The 18,696-nt window shown below is 41.8% G+C and overlaps 1 protein-coding gene across 3 annotated transcripts; it reads left to right on the top strand.

The window, feature by feature from the left end:
* Positions 1-268: 268 nt before the first annotated feature.
* Positions 269-15,620, top strand: fbxw11a (F-box and WD repeat domain containing 11a). 3 transcript variants are annotated; one of them, XM_035161025.2, is made up of 14 exons: positions 273-425; positions 2,555-2,659; positions 4,851-4,919; positions 5,692-5,911; positions 6,093-6,279; positions 6,572-6,662; positions 7,152-7,289; positions 8,976-9,094; positions 11,357-11,606; positions 12,750-12,868; positions 13,229-13,339; positions 13,436-13,514; positions 13,964-14,128; positions 14,286-15,620. In XM_035161025.2, exons 1-13 carry the CDS (start codon positions 387-389, stop codon positions 14,123-14,125), a joined length of 1,689 nt encoding a protein of 562 aa, XP_035016916.1. In that variant the 5' UTR covers positions 273-386; the 3' UTR covers positions 14,126-14,128; positions 14,286-15,620. The 3 variants fall into 3 exon arrangements, with proteins under 3 accessions (XP_035016918.1, XP_035016916.1, XP_035016919.1); XM_035161027.2 differs by lacking the exon at positions 2,555-2,659 and having other exon boundaries at positions 269-425; XM_035161028.2 differs by lacking the exons at positions 273-425; positions 2,555-2,659 and adding an exon at positions 3,193-3,269.
* Positions 15,621-18,696: the final 3,076 nt, after the last annotated feature.

Here is an 18,696-nt window from a genome sequence, read left to right as displayed (position 1 = left end):
TATGACATATTGAAAACATCCTGCAGCATCTCATAGCAAAGCTATGCGGATGATTGATTTCGCCTTAGTGTATTCCTCTTCAGGATAGCAACAGCATCTTCATCCATTTGCCCTTTTGTTTGGGGGAGTCACCGGGGAAGCCTTGGTAGCACGGCCAGCCAATCAATAAAAGGCTAAGCGGCGACACGACCCTCCTTTTTGGCAAAATTCGTCCAATCGGCGCGGTTCCTCCGGAGCATGGGCGTTCCCATCCCCCACCCACCCTTTGACACTGCCCTACCGGAGCTGTGTGGCTGAGCGAAGTGAATGACGTCTCTGCATTTGCGGGCCGCCGACGCAGGGCTGGGTTTCCATTTTCAGAGCGAGTTTCGGGGGGGATCGTCAACATGGAGCCGGAGATGGAGGACAAAACGTTGGAACTGATGGTAAGGATCGTTTCGATGCGGCATCCCGGACCCCCGCGGGCGGCACTATCGGTGTTTTATTCGGGCGGGGGAAGCGCCGAGGCTCGATTCGACGGCAGGGACGAGCTGAGGCGGCTTTTCGGGAGAGGTGGAGGAGAAAGGAGGGGGGGGTGAACCAGAAATCAGAGGGAGGGCCTGAAATGATCGCTACATTTTGTTAAGAACGCTCCGCTTACGAGCCTGATAGCTGAGCAACACCGAGACGATATCATCCGACAGGTGTAAAGTGTGGCGATTTCGGGGTAATACTGGCAATCAGCGGGGAAATGAGAGGCTCGATGGGCAGCCGTCGGCCGGAGACAGCGGAGGGGTTCTCGGTGTAGCGTTCACTGCGGTGACGCTGCGCCACTTTAACTGGGCCCTGTCTGATACTTAGCCATCCTGCTAACACTGGCTAGAAGGCGACGAAGCACGTAAATTCACGGGTAATGTCACATTATCGCGTTTATGTTCGGAGCCGCCAACACGATGACTGGTATGTGGAGCAGTCGGGTCGTTTCCACAGCTCCACGGAATACAGCTGATATCGTAACAATGCGCTGCCTACGTGTTTATATTTTTCAAGTGCGTAGAAGGAAGTGTTGTGCTTTTTCATTCACACAGGCGAGGTAGCAATTAGCTTAATAGTTAGCGTGCTAAAATGCTAAGTATCCTTGACGTCCATTTACATATCAAACAGTCCATTGATCGGGGCGGTTGTAGCTAATTTGGCGAGCAGAAACCGTAACTATCGTTATTAGACCGTTTCCCTCCATGAGGTCAGGTTAGGACAACATGTAACGTAGGTTTCTTGTGAAATCATTAGCTACCCCGGTAAGCTAGCCAGCTAGGCTAACACTAGCTCACTAACAGCTAACATTAATATTACAGGGGTCGAAGTGGTCGCAAGGAAGACGTTGGTTGGGATGGGGGCACAACATGTGTTTGGGTCATTTTGCTTCCATGCTGTTAGTCTCAGTTTGACAGATTAGACAATATACACACCACATCTGAAGTAGAGAACATCCTTCAGGTTTCCAAGCAAACAAATCCATTTTATTGTCAGGCAGACCTACGACAGTGAGATAGGCTTAGAAAACGACAGTGTTTTGTAGATTTGTAGATGTTATGGACTTAAAGCATCCTGTGTGGCCTGATTTGTTTCTTAAGTTAATAGTGTGCCTATTCTTGCTCAATAACCCTCTCCACAATCACTATAGATGTCTATATGCCATAAGAGAAACTATGGACACATAAGACATCAATGTTCCAAATAGATTAGTTTGTTTTATATCCTTTTAGAAAGAGCACATGCTGCTGTCTATTTCGCACCTCATCTCTGATTTCACATATTGAAATATAAGGCCTTACATAAATGCAGGGTTTGATGAATTACATCCTCCGGTCCTGAGGAAAAGTTAGAAATTTGTCCGGGTTGTGTCTGTGTATTTAATTTGATTTTTGAGTTTTTTTTCTTCCCAGTGTTATTCACTAACCACCCATGAGAGTGGGGATGGCAGAACAGTGGGTCGGGATTCTGTCAAACCAAAAATGGCAATAATTGACAAATTAATCTCATTGCCCCTCCCTCTCCTCTACCTATCCCCACCCAGTTCACGTCTAATAATGCTTCTGTGTGTGTGTGTGTGTGTGTGTTTACCAGTCTGTATCTTGTGAGTGAAAGAGTGTGTGTTCCTGCGCTCACTGTGTCAATGTGTGTGTAGCTCTAATACTGGTTTTTCCCTTCACTATCCCCCACCTCCTTCCTTCTTCTTTTCCCCTCACCTTTGATAATGTCCCTACTCACCTCCTCTCAATATCAAACCAAATCTTATTTATTTACATTCACATTATTTTTGTATTCCTTACACTTTCCCACACTCTTGTTCCTCAACAACTACTCACCACTTCCATCTGTCCATCCATTCATCGATCCATCCATTCACTCGTCTCCTTTGGTTTCCTCCTCTGAACATCCCTCATCAACCCCCCCCCCCCTCCTCTTTTCCTTTACTTCCCATCTCTGGTCCCTCGCTCTTCCCTTTCTCCTCCTCCCTCACCCTGTCCACTTCGTTCTCCTCCTCCTCCCTTCCTCTCTCTCTTTCACACAGTGCTCTGTGCCTCGCTCTCTCTGGCTGGGCTGCTCCTCGGTGGCTGAGAGTTTGTGTGCACTCAGGTGCCTGCAGAGCATCCCCTCCACCCGGGCTCACAACCAGGTTCTGCCTCTCTCCTCTTAATTCTGCTGCTCCTCCTCCTCCTCCTCCTCTCCCTTCCCTTCCTCCCTCGCCATCTCCTCACCCATCACTTTTCCACACCCACTTCTCATGAGTCCTAATACCACCAAGGTGCAGAATGCACCTCCTCACCCTCCCCTCATCCTCTCACCTCCTCACCTTCCGTTGTCCTTTCCTCCCTGTTGGAAGCACACTGCTCTCAGGTTCTTCTCTGGTGTGTCCTCAAACTCGCTCTGCTTTAAACTTAATTTTAGCCGTGCAAACTGTAATTGGCTTCTTTATAATCATGTTAAATCACAGTTCTTGCATCTAAATTAGGTCACAGAACGTTTAAAAAGAAAGTCAAACAGTGATTGTGCCCTGTAATGAAAACAGGACTCTTTTATAATCAGTTTAGTTTGAATGGTAAAATACTTCCAAAGTACTTTGGTGTGGGTAGAGGGAGGCTGCGGGGGGTACCAGAGAATAACCCTGCATTGAGGAGTAATGTTTTCTCCCCTTCTACCTGGAGATGTGAGGGCCGAGGTGGGGGGTCTTCCTTCAAGCTCTGAGAGGCTACATGCTTGCTTGCCTGCCTGCCTGGCCAAACCTGGTCTGTCTGTTTTTATTTCTCCTTTCTTCTCTTCTTCTGCTCTGCATGACCATTAACACCAGCAAACTAGCTTCTTGTCCTGTCTGCTTTAGTCTTGGTACCTGTCCTTTTGTTTGTATGTTTGTGTGATTCTTCTAGTGGCAACTACTAACATGTTCTATGTTGGTTTTGCTCTCCACATGTAGCAGCATCCCCAAGTTAGATGGATAACTAAAATGAGTAAAACCTGGCACTGCACTTTATGATCCAAATTTGATGGGGTTCTCTGTTTCATTAGAAAAGTATATCTAGATAATTTAGCAATAGCAATTTTAAAGAGGCCTCAGGTAGAGACCACCTATGGCGATTCTTAAGCTTCTGGAGAAACCATAACACATGAGCTATTACAATAGTCAGATGGGCCTCTATTCTAGCTTTTTTGCCAGCATAGACATTTTCAGACTCTGACCTTGTACAGATATACAATAGCTTTGACCCTCTCCTTGGTAAAGGCCTTGTGTGTCCCATTCCCCCAAATTAGCCTGCGATATATCTGGGAATAGGTAATATACACTGTTACACTGTTAGGAAAAATATATATATATATATATATATATATATATATATATATAGGAGTGAACCTGCAAAGGATTATTGTACAGTAGTCCCTTTGTGGTATTATACAGTACTCTGACACGGCTTGGTTGTATGTTTTCATGTCTGGAGAATTTGCAGTATATAGAGCCGTCATTTTTTTTATATAGGACTAGATGGTGAATATCCCTTGTGCGTTTGAAGGCCTTTAAGTCAAGTATGTGCTAGTTTGATGAGAATCCTAATTTTCATGATGACCTTATAACTAGTCCTGTGTATCTTCAGTCACAGCTGTAAGCTGTAGATAACAAGCACCCGTAAGAGGAAAACAGATCTCCATGTTGGTGGTGTATGTATGAAATGATGAATGTAACAATATGATATGGCTGCCTCATTGAATATGACTTCCAAAGAAGTTTGCATGCCATAAAGAACTTGCGATTTACCTAATAATTCAGATACAGTCCATTCTCCAGATGATGATGATGATTTAAATTATTAATAAGAACTGGACAAATGGTCGCCCTTTCATTCTGTCTCTGTGGATATGTGAACTAAAGTCATTGTAAGACTCAAGTCATGATAGAAATGACTGGGATCCGGTTGCCTCTCAGTTTTTTTTTCTGTTTTCCATATATGCTGTAAGACCACTATCTGGCTAGAGTTTCATTACAGTCATGCCTGAGCTTCTGCCAGTGACATACCCAAGATGCTGCAGTTTAATTTCCTGTCCAGACTACATAGCCCACATCAGACAAGCAAGCCGATAGATTCCTTTTGTTGCAGCTCAGTTTTTTTCGCTCCATATGTTTGTGTGTATGCACGTGTTTTTGTGCGTGCACGCCTCAGAAGTCATAATAGTTACCCTTCCTTGGCTGTCTCTGTGGCACTCATGTGTCCAGCGCTATCTACACCGCTGCCCTGGTTCTCACAGTGCCTTCAACACAGACACAAAAAGACTTAAGACACTTACCTGCACCATTTCTTTGTTTTGTTCTTTTTCTACAGAACACATCAGGGATGGATTCACAGAACCTTGTGGACGATCTGTCGCCAAAGAAGACCACAGTTCTCAAGGTGTGTGCGTGCGTGCGCTTGGGGTTAATATGTGGGTGTGGGAACTGTTCGTGTATCTGAGACCACAGCTTGGTGAAGAGTTGAGATCTGCATCCTCATTGATAAAGTAAAATTTATAGTAATGTTAACTGTGGTGATTTTTGATTAACAATATACAATGCATGTACAGTTCCCTTCATGAAATTATACAAATAAACACTCAACACTGATGTTGACACTAACATTTATTCTGAACATTTTTTTCTTCTGTTCCCACACATACACCACTGATACACTGCATTGAAAAAATTGATTTTTAACTTAATCCACTCTACAACAGCGAGAGGCTTGATTATGTGCATAGAGTGCTGTAAGGCCCAGAACAGCAACATTGTTACAACCCCCAGTTTGATCTGACTTACTCATTTCATACATGAAAAAACATTTAAAATTATTTGAGGTGTTATTATGTTAGTTCCACTGTAGTTACTCGATTTGGATTTAAATAGAATTTTTAAAAACTCCTAATGTAAGATTTATACAATGCTCTTACTTACATAACATCATCTGACATTTTCTCTATTTGCTGAAATAAAGTTTGATATACAGCCAAAATTAGTTTCATTGTAATACACTTCGAATAGAGGAGTGCCCCCACATGACTGACATTTCTTATTCAGTATTTTAATTAATATACACTACACTATAATAAGGATATTGTAATTATTGAATATTATATTAATGAAAATACATTTTTAAATGTCTAATATTGATGTGTTCCTGATCTTTATAGCTTAGTAACGGTCCTGTTGTGGGGTCCCGCAAGCGTCCATCGGAGGGAAACTATGAGAAGGAGAAAGAACACTGCATCGCACTGTTTGACCAGTGGTCAGAGGCCGACCAGGTGGAGTTTGTCGAGCGACTGATCTCCCGAATGTGCCACTATCAGCATGGCCACATCAACTCCTACCTCAAACCCATGCTGCAGAGGGACTTCATTACTGCGCTGCCAGGTACACATTTATAAATGCAGTATTTACAGTACAGTCTGATGGTACACAGTTTAGCACTTAAGCTTTTTTTTTACTCTTGGACAAGTTTCCTTCCAATCATATGATTTTATAAATAAAGGAAAATCATAGTTTACCTTTTAATAAGTTTGAGGCAAAAATTAACTCTGATCCTTCTCTGTAGCCCAAGGCTTGGATCACATAGCGGAGAACATCCTGTCTTTCCTGGATGCACGCTCGCTGTGCTCGGCAGAGCTGGTGTGTAAGGAGTGGCAGAGGGTCATCTCGGAGGGTATGCTGTGGAAGAAGCTCATCGAACGCATGGTCCGCACTGACCCGCTCTGGAAAGGCCTGTCTGAACGACATCAGTGGTGAGATTTTGCAAACATGTCGTGGTGGCTATCCTACTACCATATATTTTATAATGATATAAATAGCTGAGGCTGGTATAAATTAAGTGGATGCCCGTTGAGATTTTCAAGTAAACACTTAGTTACTGGAGTGCCTGTTAGTCTTGTTTTTGAATTTTAAATGAGGCTGACTGAAGGAGAGAATGAGGACGTAAGATTAGATTCTGTTGTCTTGAGTGTCTGTTGTAGGTGAAAAAAAAAAAATCCCAGTGGACACAAAGCAGCCAAAACACTTATATTTTTCTTCCCCCAGGGAGAAATACCTGTTCAAGAACCGCACATCGGAAGTCCCACCCAACTCCTACTATCACTCCCTGTATCCCAAGATCATCCAAGACATAGAGGTGAGACACAACAGCTAAATGGATTTTAGTATTGCACTTGTTGTGTAGAGTAATTTAGCACAGCTTTCTTAATTGCAACGGATATTATTTTCCTTCCATGTTTAAAATGCATTGCTTTTCTTTGTTATTATCATTGAAAAAGGAAACATACCAACATCACTACAGTATTTGATTATATATTGTATTAACCAGATGGAAACTAGTCAATCATATTACACTATTAATATTTGGCAAGTTTATTTACATTTATGAATTTTTGTTTTTTGGCCAGAATGATCTACAAACGCGTAGATAATTCTTAACAGTTTATTTATATAGTTAATTGTCTTTTAAACCACAATAATACTATGAGCACTTTCCACCTTTCTAGATCTTCTATATTTCTGTCAGTTCTAACAACATTACGTTGTACAATATGCAGTGCTACCATCTAGTCTTTGGATGCCTCCTGTGTTAATCTTTTTCGCTGTTTCTTCCTCGTCCCTCCAGACTATTGAGGCTAATTGGCGGTGTGGCAGACACAACTTGCAGAGGATTCAGTGTCGCTCAGAAAACAGTAAAGGGGTTTACTGTCTCCAGTACGATGATGACAAGATCATCAGTGGCCTTAGGGACAATTCCATCAAGGTATGTGTATTTTAATGTGAAAAATGTCTCAGAAAATCTGAGGTCTAATCGCGATGGCTTGGCCCCCTTTATTTTTATTGTTGCTACTGCAACCCACTATCACCTTCACTAACATTTCAGATGCAAAACTACCTCAGAGGTGTGTAGAATACTGGCAGATAATTTCACTGTCAATTTCATAGATTATTTATTTTATTATGCAAGGTAAAATTTCCCTTTTTTCTAATTTTTCTCATTGACAGCTGCTGAAACAAAAACTAATTTCCAAGAATTACAGCTGATGGCCCCTGTTCTGTACGACAACAAAACAGCAGGATGTGAAAGTCGTGTTGAGTTAGTGCAACTATTTTACAAAATACAAATGTACTGCCCCACCACTAAGTCATCATGTTAACATGGACAGCAGTCATTAGTTAGAATACTAAGACAATAGTCCAAATAAGACGTAAGAATATAAATGGGAGTGTCTTATTTTGATTACCTTAACTTTAACGTCCTTTTGGGGTCTTAAAACATTTGCAACATTGACATGTAGCAGTAACCAACTCCTTGACAAAATATGCACTGGCTTCCAGTGTTAACAAGATGGGAAAAAATAACAAGGAGTTGAAGCTTATACAAAATCAGAAAGAAAAAACACAATAGGATAAACATTGCCATCGTGCAGTTAACTATTTCAGGTTGTGGTTTTAAAATCGTGGTCGAATGTATGGAGGCGTGGATGTTGATGCGAGTCATAATCAGACTAGGCTCTGTAACAGCAATATGAATGGTTTATTCTCTTAGCAACTCATCTTAACATCAGAAATGGAGAATGTCTTGTACAGCATAAGGTTCAATAGTTGGAGTATCCCTATCCATGTAAATATAGTCAGTGTGATTGATTTATTTCATCAACATAGGAGCCCGAGTTACATTTCAATTTATGCAAAAAAATAAGGGCCAGTTTCGCAACTTTTTTTTGTTTGTTGCTACTGAGGCGGTGAAAACATATTGTAGACATTTGCCAGTCTGCCCTACTAACCCAAAATGACTTAAAGGAGTAATTAAAATGGATCCCATTTATGTAAGCACCAGTGGTGGAGGGAGCCAAAAGTGTAAGCTGTGAGAAACAATGTATGCTGCGTGTGTGGTTGTTTTCCTCCAACCTATCTTTGTGTATTTATGAATTGAATTTTTTCTTCTGGCTCAGAAGGGCTCATCATCTCATTGTCTACGTTGCTGAGCTAAACCAGCAGACACGGAGACATAACACAAGTGAATTATAGGTTTAAAGGGCTCAGCTCCAGGCCCGTTGTGTGTTCCACTTATCTGTCTGGCCTGGGAGAAGCGAAGAAGATGATGAAGAAGAGGAGGGGAGGATAGAGGGAGGAGAGGGAGCAGATTTGTCTTATTGTTCTGGAGGAGGTTGACACACACACAGGGAAGAGCTGAATTGCTCTTTTGCTCACACACGCACAATTCAGCACAGCAGTGGGGAAATGGGGCATGAACAGTACACACTGTAAGAATAGGCCATTCTTGGCATGACCCAGATCTGCAACCTTTTTCCAAAACCTCTTCTTTTTCTCTTCTTTTTTTTTTCTCTGTGTGCTCCTCTTTCAATGTCGCCCTCTGCTTCACCCTCCTTCATCCTCTTCCTCCTCTTCATCCTCATTCTCATGCTGCTGTGTTTTCTCCTCACAGATCTGGGATAAGCAGTCGCTGGAGTGTCTGAAGATACTGACCGGTCACACAGGCTCAGTGTTGTGTCTGCAGTATGATGAGAGGGTCATCGTCACCGGGTCGTCTGACTCAACTGTCAGGTACGGCACATGTCTCACAGAATGAATATATGGTTTAATATTTAGAAGGAGCCAAAGCTGTGTCAGCAGAAATAAAAGTGATTCCAGTTGCCGAAGAGAAAGTTGTTACCCACCGCTTATTAGGCTTAACGTCTCAATGGGACTTACTCTGTTACTCTGTCATATTTACTAACCTATTTTTAGACATAATGAGACGTAAAACGCATGGGGATTTATATATACTTACTTTGTTATCCTCAGACTAAAGCTAACAATTGTATATTATTCAGTCTATAAGTCAAAAATCATGCAGCTTATTGATATTTCTCTGAGGGTTGCGAAATCAGCCAGAATGTATTAGTACAGACACGTACAAGAGACATTTTGATTCCACCACCAAAGTACAAAAACAGATATGTAAACATTTTCTTTAGCTTGGGCTTTGTTACAGTATAAAGGGGTTTCTGCAATGCAGGCTTTGTAATTGAAGGTTAAGTCAGGTCAGACACGGAAGAATATACTCAAGGAAGAATTATATTAAATCATACTTATCAACAAAGCATTTTTCACTTTAAAAGAAGCCATGGTGTATTTTAAATATAGCATAGTATGAGTTTTCCTTTCTCACTATTCGGCTGTCTCCACAACATGCAACTCTGTTTAAATTTAATTATTCCTGGTAATAGAAGAGCCAGCTTTAACTCTGCACTTTTAAATGGGAAGTATATCTTTTATTAGGGGAAATTAATATAGCTGCTTATAAGATGATTTGACAATTCTTTTATATACAAATAGACTTCTCTCTCAAACATTAGGGACACTGAATTACCAATAATATTCTCCTTCTCTCTCTTGAGATGTGAAAATCAACAGTGATTTGTTATGTTGTTAAATCACAGTACAGAGAAAACATTTGATAGAAAGATTTTATTTTTAGAGTCTATGATCACACAACAGGTTGGATAGGTGTTTTTACTAAAATCACTCATCCTGAGGGTTCTCTTTTTTAATTTTTTTGCACCTCATGCTTGTTCAGTCATTCAGAATTAAGTCCCTCTGAAGAATATAGTGATGAGTTTATTCACACAACAAAGTGTACTGACATTGTTTGTATGAATACAGATATGGCAGCTGTGTGTTATCGTTTGTTTATCTTTATTAACCATATGTCATGCAGGACTGCCACAAAACCTATCCAGTGCAGCGGATTTAAATATTAATTATTTCAAAAAACATAACATGGAAAATAACTTCTAAAATCAGTTTATTTATTTTCATAATGTACAACATACCTTTTGTTACCCAATTTCATAAAATTAGTTTCAGGCTCAAAAGATGGTTCTGCTGCTTTTCACATTTCTATAATTTCTACACACACTCTGTCTCTAGTCTGTTTTTCACAGTCATGACCGAAATACCTTCTGCCTGTTTTGAATCCCCCAGTTTACATTTGGGTTCCCACCCAATCTACAGCTGCTCCTCACAGTCAGACAATAAAAACACTATATACAGATGCAATATAAAACACTGAAGTTTATTATTTCATAGTGGGTTAGATTTACTTTCATTAGCAGAGATAGCAGGATATGTTTTATTGCAGATTTTTAAAGACCTGGCTTGTGTGTTTATGTCGACACTTGCTTGGCTACTCCACACAGAAGCTCAACATTAATTCTCTTATTACTTCACACTTCAGCCGTACTTGCTGGGCGGTATCCAAGGAAAATCTGACTTCACTTCCTTAGCAACAGCTTGACAGGCACTTTGTTTTTACACTTGGTTGTCAGCTTTTCCAGTGTTTTCTGCATTCGCTGTTCAGTTGCATGTTCTTCACAGCCACTCGTGTGTGTGTGTGTGTGTGTGCGTGCATGCACGTACGTGAACTCTGAGTTACTCTCCATTGTAAAACTAATAAACATAATTCTCTCTCATGTCTCCATTGTTTTCCTTTTCCTTCACTCCCACTACATGTCTTTTCCACTCTCCCTTCTTTTATTTCGTTTTGACAACTCTTCCTGCTGCCCTCATCTTTCTTTCCTACACCCCTCTCCCCCTTGTCATTTTCCACTTTTCCCCCCCCTTTGTCATTCCTTCTCTCTTTGTCTCACACCCATCCCCTTTCATTCAACATCCCCATTTTTCTTTCCTGCCCTAATTTCACCTTCTCTTTTCCTCCCTCCGCTACCTTTGCCCTCATCAATTGGCCACCCTGCCATCTCTCCATATGTCTGTTTTCATTTCCTCCCGTTTCCCTCTGCGCCTCTCCTTCTGTCTCCTCTGCAGGGTGTGGGAGGTAATGACGGGTGAGGTACTTAACACACTGATCCACCACAACGAGGCAGTTCTTCACCTGCGCTTCGCCAACGGTCTGATGGTCACCTGCTCCAAGGACCGTTCAATTGCAGTTTGGGACATGGCCTCACCCACTGACATCAGCCTACGTCGGGTCCTGGTGGGACACCGAGCAGCTGTCAACGTGGTTGACTTCGATGACAAATACATTGTGTCTGCCTCAGGGGACCGCACCATCAAGGTAACGAGAACTTGACTTCTAAAGAAATATTTCGGATAGTAGCTGGAGGGTAGGGTTTTGTAAAATAGTGTTTAACTGGTTTGGAGCTCTGACAGTTAAACAGAGGACACAATTTTCTTTCTTATCAGTTTTCTCCAGTCTTTACAGTCTAATTTGAATTAAACCCCAGAGGCACTGATTAACAGGGGGGGTGGGTTTTTTTGTATTTAGTTTGGTTGGAACAGTGACATTTTCATGGTTTCATGGCATCACAGTATACAATATTTTATTATAATATTATCATCAGTTTCAAATTGAGGAAGTATTTATGTCCCTTACGTAAATAAAAGTACTAATAGCATTCTGTAAAAGTTATTCTGTGATAATCCTTATGGATTAATCTGCTGAATAGTTTCTTCATCAATCAATTGATTGTTTGATTTGTGAAAAAAGTCAGAAAATAGTGAGAAATGTCTTCACAGATCTTTAACTGCGTAACAGTGTAGCCTGACTGATCCTGTCTGACTTCAACACACAGGCATGCATATCAGCCCCCAAGGTGGAAAAGTTGTGTTTCTTCATGGGGTCAGATAGAGTTCAGTGTGTGTCTAAGTCAGAGGTTACTGAACACACAGACAACTCAGAATGTGGGAAATTATTCCGATATTCCACATATGTTATGATCATTATTTTAACATTTACATGTTTTTTAAGTATGGATCAAAGTTATAAACCGGACACATACTTTGATCTGCACTGAGCGATGGTGTTCTAACTGATGGGGAAACATGCTTGATGTGTCCCCCTTCGAAAAACAGCACATTCAGGTTTTGGGATATCCAACGTATTCCCACTCTGCTGATTTTAGTTTCTTTTCTGGGGTAGGAAGAAAGGTGATATCTCTCTGCCATTGTCTCTGCTACGTGTGTGTGGGGCACAAAGGAAATGCTCAGACACACGTGTCATTCTCTATTCAGTTGCATTTTTGTCCGCCTATTCTGTTGTTAGGAAGCAAATGGACACAGTAGGATACCATCAGTTTCATACCATGGTGTTCCATGAAACCAGAGCACTGCTACAACTGATTGTGATGTGAATTTTATGGACTAAGACAGTGAAATGAAACAAACACTTACCTATCTCTGTTGTCCTTCCCCCCTGCAGGTATGGAGCACCAGCACCTGTGAGTTTGTGCGCACTCTAAATGGTCATAAGCGGGGTATTGCCTGTCTACAGTACAGAGATCGTCTGGTGGTCAGCGGCTCATCTGACAACACAATCCGGTAAGCATGTGGGACCTGAGCATAAACCAACACATTACAACCAGCAGGTTGTTTTTACAGGAGCCTCTATTGTTAGCGGTCTACTAAAGATGTATATGGTTGATGTATTGAAATATAATTATTAATGTTAAGAAATAATCAATAATTTGGTTCCAATGATTTGCAATTTCTCAGCTATCTCCTCCTTAACATCGTGGATCTCTTAACCAGACATCGATGAGGCCTCTTGGGCTGAAAGCATTATATTATACAATGTAGCTTGAAAAATGTATCTTTGTTCGGACTCATACTCGAGTAGTGATGTAAACATTGTAGAGTCTGTTTATTTCTGTTTGTAAACTGAGGCTTTTCTCTGTGCAGGTTATGGGACATAGAATGTGGGGCATGTTTGCGAGTCCTGGAAGGTCATGAGGAATTGGTGCGCTGCATTCGCTTTGACAACAAGAGGATCGTCAGCGGCGCCTACGACGGGTGAGTGTTGTAAACGAATGTAAACGCGCGTTTGTTTTTTTGCGCAAAGGCTGAATTTGTCCCTGACGTCCTGTCGTCTCACGTTTCACTCTGCAGTAAGATCAAGGTGTGGGACCTGCAGGCAGCGCTTGACCCACGAGCCCCCGCCAGCACATTATGTCTGCGCACTCTAGTGGTGAGTACCAGGGATTTACTGTGTTGACACATGGCTAACAGGTGGGGCTTATGCACAAGTGTCTTTAGCCACTTTTTTAAAATGAATTTAGATGTTTGGTTTAAAAAATGTCAGCTGTAAAGGATTAAAAAAGTTTCAACTAATCACTGCTGGAATGTTAAACAGATGACAACCCATTTTCTAGTTTGTTTATAATTCTCTCTCATACAAGATTAAACTCCTTTCATATTAAAATTTCATATGAAAACCTGATTGACATCCAGTATTTCCCAAACTTGGAGTTTCATGTGGTTCTTGTCTTGGATGGGGAAATGGATCCTGTAAAAACACAACTGAATTCATAAGCTAATGAACAATCGCACAACACTAGTCCATCAACCTGCAATTTCAGCTTCAATGGTGACATCCCAAACGTCCTAACATCCTAATAATGTTTTGTGTGTCTGCAGGAGCACTCTGGCCGCGTGTTCCGTCTCCAGTTCGATGAGTTTCAGATCATCAGCAGTTCTCATGACGACACCATTCTGATCTGGGATTTCCTGAACGTCTCAACCAACGGGCAGTCAGAGGGACGGTCTCCCTCCCGCACCTACACTTACATTTCTAGATAGCAGGTACAAAAACACTCACGGCTGGAAAGAGCTTCCTGTAAAAATGTGACATCCTGCATTACAGATGAGGTTGACAGAATTACTTCCTGAACTGTGCATAATGTATTTATGATCCCTGAGTGGACCTGTGTGTGACTGGGAAACTGCTTCTCTCCCTCAGGTGGCGCCGTCCACTGCACCCTTCCTTGGAGGAGCCCAGGGCTGATGGGCTGATGGATGCATCCATCATGGAAAAGGAGTCCATCTCCTCTCTTTCCTCTTCGTCATCTCTCTGTCCACTTCCCCACCCTGCACCCCGCCACCTCACCCCTCCTCAGCCCGTTCTGACAGACTCTAAAGCTTGTGCCCATGGCCTGCCCAGTACGGTGACATGTACACACAGACACGCACATATACACACAGGTCAACACTGATGAGGACGCCCTACTACGCAACCAATGCAACTCTCCCAAGAAGTTCACCTTCAACTCTTAATTTATGTTTTGTAAAGTACACTAATGACAGTATTACCTTAGATCTTATATAAGTCACAAGCTCCCTTTTGTCCCTTTGATAGAAACTTCAAGCAGCTTCTGCTCCTCAGTTTTCAACCCCCTGCCAAAACAGGTTCCCACAGATATGGAATCGCTTATAGATATATATTTATATATACATATATATTACACACATACACACACACACACAAACACACACACAGTGGCGCAGTTGGACAGAGGATGACAGGAGCTGTGATGCGGGAGACAGAGACTCTTTACTCAGCTCTAAAAAAAGGAGGGGAGGATGGGAGACGGAGAGAGTGAACGAGGGAGAATGTTTCGGGAATGACCTCCCTGCTCCCTCTCACTCCCTCTTACTCTGCCCTGTCTCTCTCGACACCCCCCGAACCCCACCTCCCCTTCGCTCCCCCCTTCGCTCTAACCCCCAGAGATGCACACTTGCTTGGAACACGGGGGGGCACGCACACTCGAGTTTCGAGTGCGTTTGTTGTATGTGGACTTATGTGAAATGGCCGAACAGAGCAGAAGCGTCAAACAAACAGACATGCATGTGAGGTTGCCATGGATACAGCATCCCGGCGCACCTCTGCTTTTTTTTTCTCTAACTCTTACTTTCTTACTGTTTTTTATTACTGTTATTTTCTAATTTTATTTGAGTATTTTGGTTCTTAGTACCAACATCATACTAAGCGTAGTCCTCTTTCTCTTTCCCTCTCTTTCTCTCTCTCTCTTACTGTCTTTTTCCTCCATTCTTTCTTCTAACTTCCTCCCTTGGTCATCTGTCCCTCTCACTCCATCTCTCTCTCCCTCCCATCATCTACGTGCTTGCTTTGGTTATGAGAGAAGCTGGAACTCAAGAGCTCAAATTTAGCTGTAAACGGAGTTGTCTTGTCAAAAATTGTGTTGTATATTAAAAATGATTTTTTAAAGAAGAAAATGACCTTATTGTGAATAAAGTACTTGACAGTGGTGGAGTGTTGAGCCAACTGTAACATGAATGAGTGTCTAATTGTGTGTGTGTGTGTGTGGGTGTGTGTGTGGGTTTGCATGTGTCTGTGTCCTATGCTGCCTCTGTATCTGACATGTTCTCAGACTGTTCCTCCTCTTCTTCAAACTGCAGGGAACAAACCGTTCAGTTTTCTAGATTGCTGACAAGAATACTTGAAAATGAAAACAAGAAAATTGTTTGTCAAAAGAGGTTTTTAACTCCTGATCATGTGACTAGATTTTTACTGGAACATCTTGTATCTCTGAGTGTTTTCCTCCAGCAGCAACTCAACTCAGCAGACATCATTTGGTGATGAAGACGATGGAGGAAGGTGCAACTGAAAGCTCAGGGAATGGGTGGGTAGTGAAGCTTTTAGTGTTTTTATGTTTTTATTTTCATAAAATGCTGATTTGAATGTTTATTGGCCAGTGTTTACATGTGCACTGGTATCTGGATGGAACATGAGGAACGTGGTTGTTCACATCCTAGATTGTGAAAGCATGTGTGTACAGTTAATCATCTCGCACCAACAAAACCTGGGTGAGGTGTTTTCTTGCCTTAGAGTTTGTGTGAATTGGAGAACTCCACGCAGCGGATTTCTGAAATCGGGATGAGATCTCGAGGTTTCAACATCAATTATTCGAATAGAAGTTGGTAGAGGGCACACCTCTGCTAAGGCCCAACAGTCCCTTTTTTAAATTGAATCAAGCTGCACAATCACAGATATCAGTTCCCTTTTTTCACTAAGATCTGGGAAAACTGAAACTCTTGAAAAAAAAACGCTCTCACGATATTGAAGAAAGGAGTTGGATCTGCCCCCTTGATCCACACCAAATGTAATGTTTTTCCCTGACCCATACAAACCACATCCTTCCACCGAGTGTCGTGGAAATCCAATCTGCTGTTTGTGTAATCTTGCAAACAAACCTACGAAATGCACAGACCTGTGGCAAAATGGAAACCATCTTATATAGGTGAAGACAGGATGTAAGTCTGTTCTTTGAGTTCTGGTTGTTATGGATCACAACATGAACTTTAGGTGGGTATAAGTTTGTCTTCCTGTGAGGAAGGGATGATCTGCATTCCACAATAAGTTTCATAATGTTAGAACATGTTTGATACAAGTTTTTAAAAAGTCTGTTTTTGTAAAAATGAGACAAAGTTAATTGAATTGATACAAACTGGCACTTAATGACATTTCCCACATTTTGAACCTTCATCAAGGTAGAATGAATTTAGACTGTCAACATTAAATGTTAATAAAAGTGTTCAACTGCAGAATATTTTGCTTCTGTGAAAGTCAAAAGTTGTGTGAAGTAAACCTTTCTAAAGACCAGTTTTCATCAATTAAAAAATATATTTTTCTCTTATCACATCTTATATGTATTAAAGCAAATTGCCAATAGTGACATTATGCACCTGTCGAAAAGACTTTCCAGTGTAAATTTCACAATTTAGACTTTCCTAAAGCCTGGTACATGTATTTAGTTTGGCCACTAGGTGGGAGTATAAATTCAGCTATCGCCTCCAGTGTAATCTGTTTGTGAGACTTGGGCTCTCGGTGTTTGGAGTCTAAACAACCTGTTACAGTAGAACACACACTCAGTCTTGTAAACACCGTAATCATGAAGGACCAATGTGTGTTTAAAATCCTCGATGTGATGCATTTACAGGGTTTGAGCTGTGCAGTGCGTCCGCCCGGTTCTTGTACAGTGTGTAGTCTCTCTGCTAGGAGGAGGAGGGGAGTTGGCCGGCTGATGGGGGTTGGTTTTCAACATTTCTGGGTTTAGTTCAGTATAGTAGAATGTTTTAAATTCTGGGAATAAGTTATGTGGGATGGATTTGTGCTTGGTGGAGCACCATTAGTATATGATGTGTGTATGTGTTGGATATGGGTGTGTGTGCTTCCTCTGGGTCTGTGGGATTTTGGCCCATAATTCCTGCAGCTCTCAGGTCACAGCTCCGTTCTCACGCACATATTTGGCATTCCTTCCCCGACATGATTACCATACACCTTCCACTCTGGGTTTGGCTATGCGGGATATTTCCATCATTCCGGGGTGGAACTGGAGCAACGTTCCAGAAATGAGCAACTCACCCCCACCACCTCCCCTACCCCCTAAAACCAGTCTTCTTTATCCCACATCCACACCTCGATTCCCTCCCACCCCACTGTCCTCTTTATACACCCTACTCCCCCCCGGCACAGATTCCTGCTGCCTTGCAATGGGAATCCTCCGGTACAACCCTTTTTCTCCCCCTGAGTCAGCTGTTTGTGTCTGCCGGCATGATTGGGTCATTTGGCAGCGACATCTCTTCAGTGACCTCCTGCTAGGAGAGGGAAGGAAGGGGAGGGATGGAGGGGGGATAAGAGCAGGACAGATGAGACGAGAAGCAGCCATGAAACTCTATCTAACTACTGCACGTTTCCCTTCCTCTTTTTCGGTCTGACCCTTTGTGCTGCATATTCTTGGCCTAAACTTTGGTAGATGTGGAGCTGACTGTTGATTTTTGCACAACAGTCGGGGCTCGACAGTTTTTCTAGGCAATTTCACGGGGTTCCTGAGCGAGGCCGGTCCACCTTAGACTTGTGTTTGTCATGTAATTTAATACACCAGAGTCGAACTTCAGTGACTACCTCACGCCAAACCAACAAGAAATATGGAAACTTGAGAATCCATTCTTCTGTGGCCTTTCAGAGTCTGCACCTTGTCTCTATTACATATCTGCCAGTCTGAGAACTTTTCCCAGACAATGAATTGTTGTGGGAAATGCAGAATTTAATAGTTTCAGACTCAACTAATACGTCTTAGGAAAAAGAGAGTTCTTGTCCTGTGGTACTTGCCTGGAGAAGATTTTCAAATCTTTGATATAGTTTTCTAACATGTTCGAAGCCAGCTATGGCTGCAATCAAGTAATTTAAATATATATGTATTTATATATGTAATTAATCAGTATCTATCTTTAAAAATGCCCCAAAAAAAGACAAATATATATTAGGATTGGACAATAGGGATCAAATCTATCACAGTAGGTGTTTCATATAAAAATAGTTGATATATATATTGTGATACAGTAGCTTTTCT

The sequence above is a fragment of the Hippoglossus stenolepis genome, chromosome 7 (genome assembly GCF_022539355.2).
Source record: "Hippoglossus stenolepis isolate QCI-W04-F060 chromosome 7, HSTE1.2, whole genome shotgun sequence".
In the NCBI taxonomy this organism is placed as follows: Eukaryota; Metazoa; Chordata; class Actinopteri; order Pleuronectiformes; family Pleuronectidae; genus Hippoglossus; species Hippoglossus stenolepis.
Note: the sequence above shows the minus strand (reverse complement) of the source record. Positions and strands in the feature narration are given on the sequence as shown.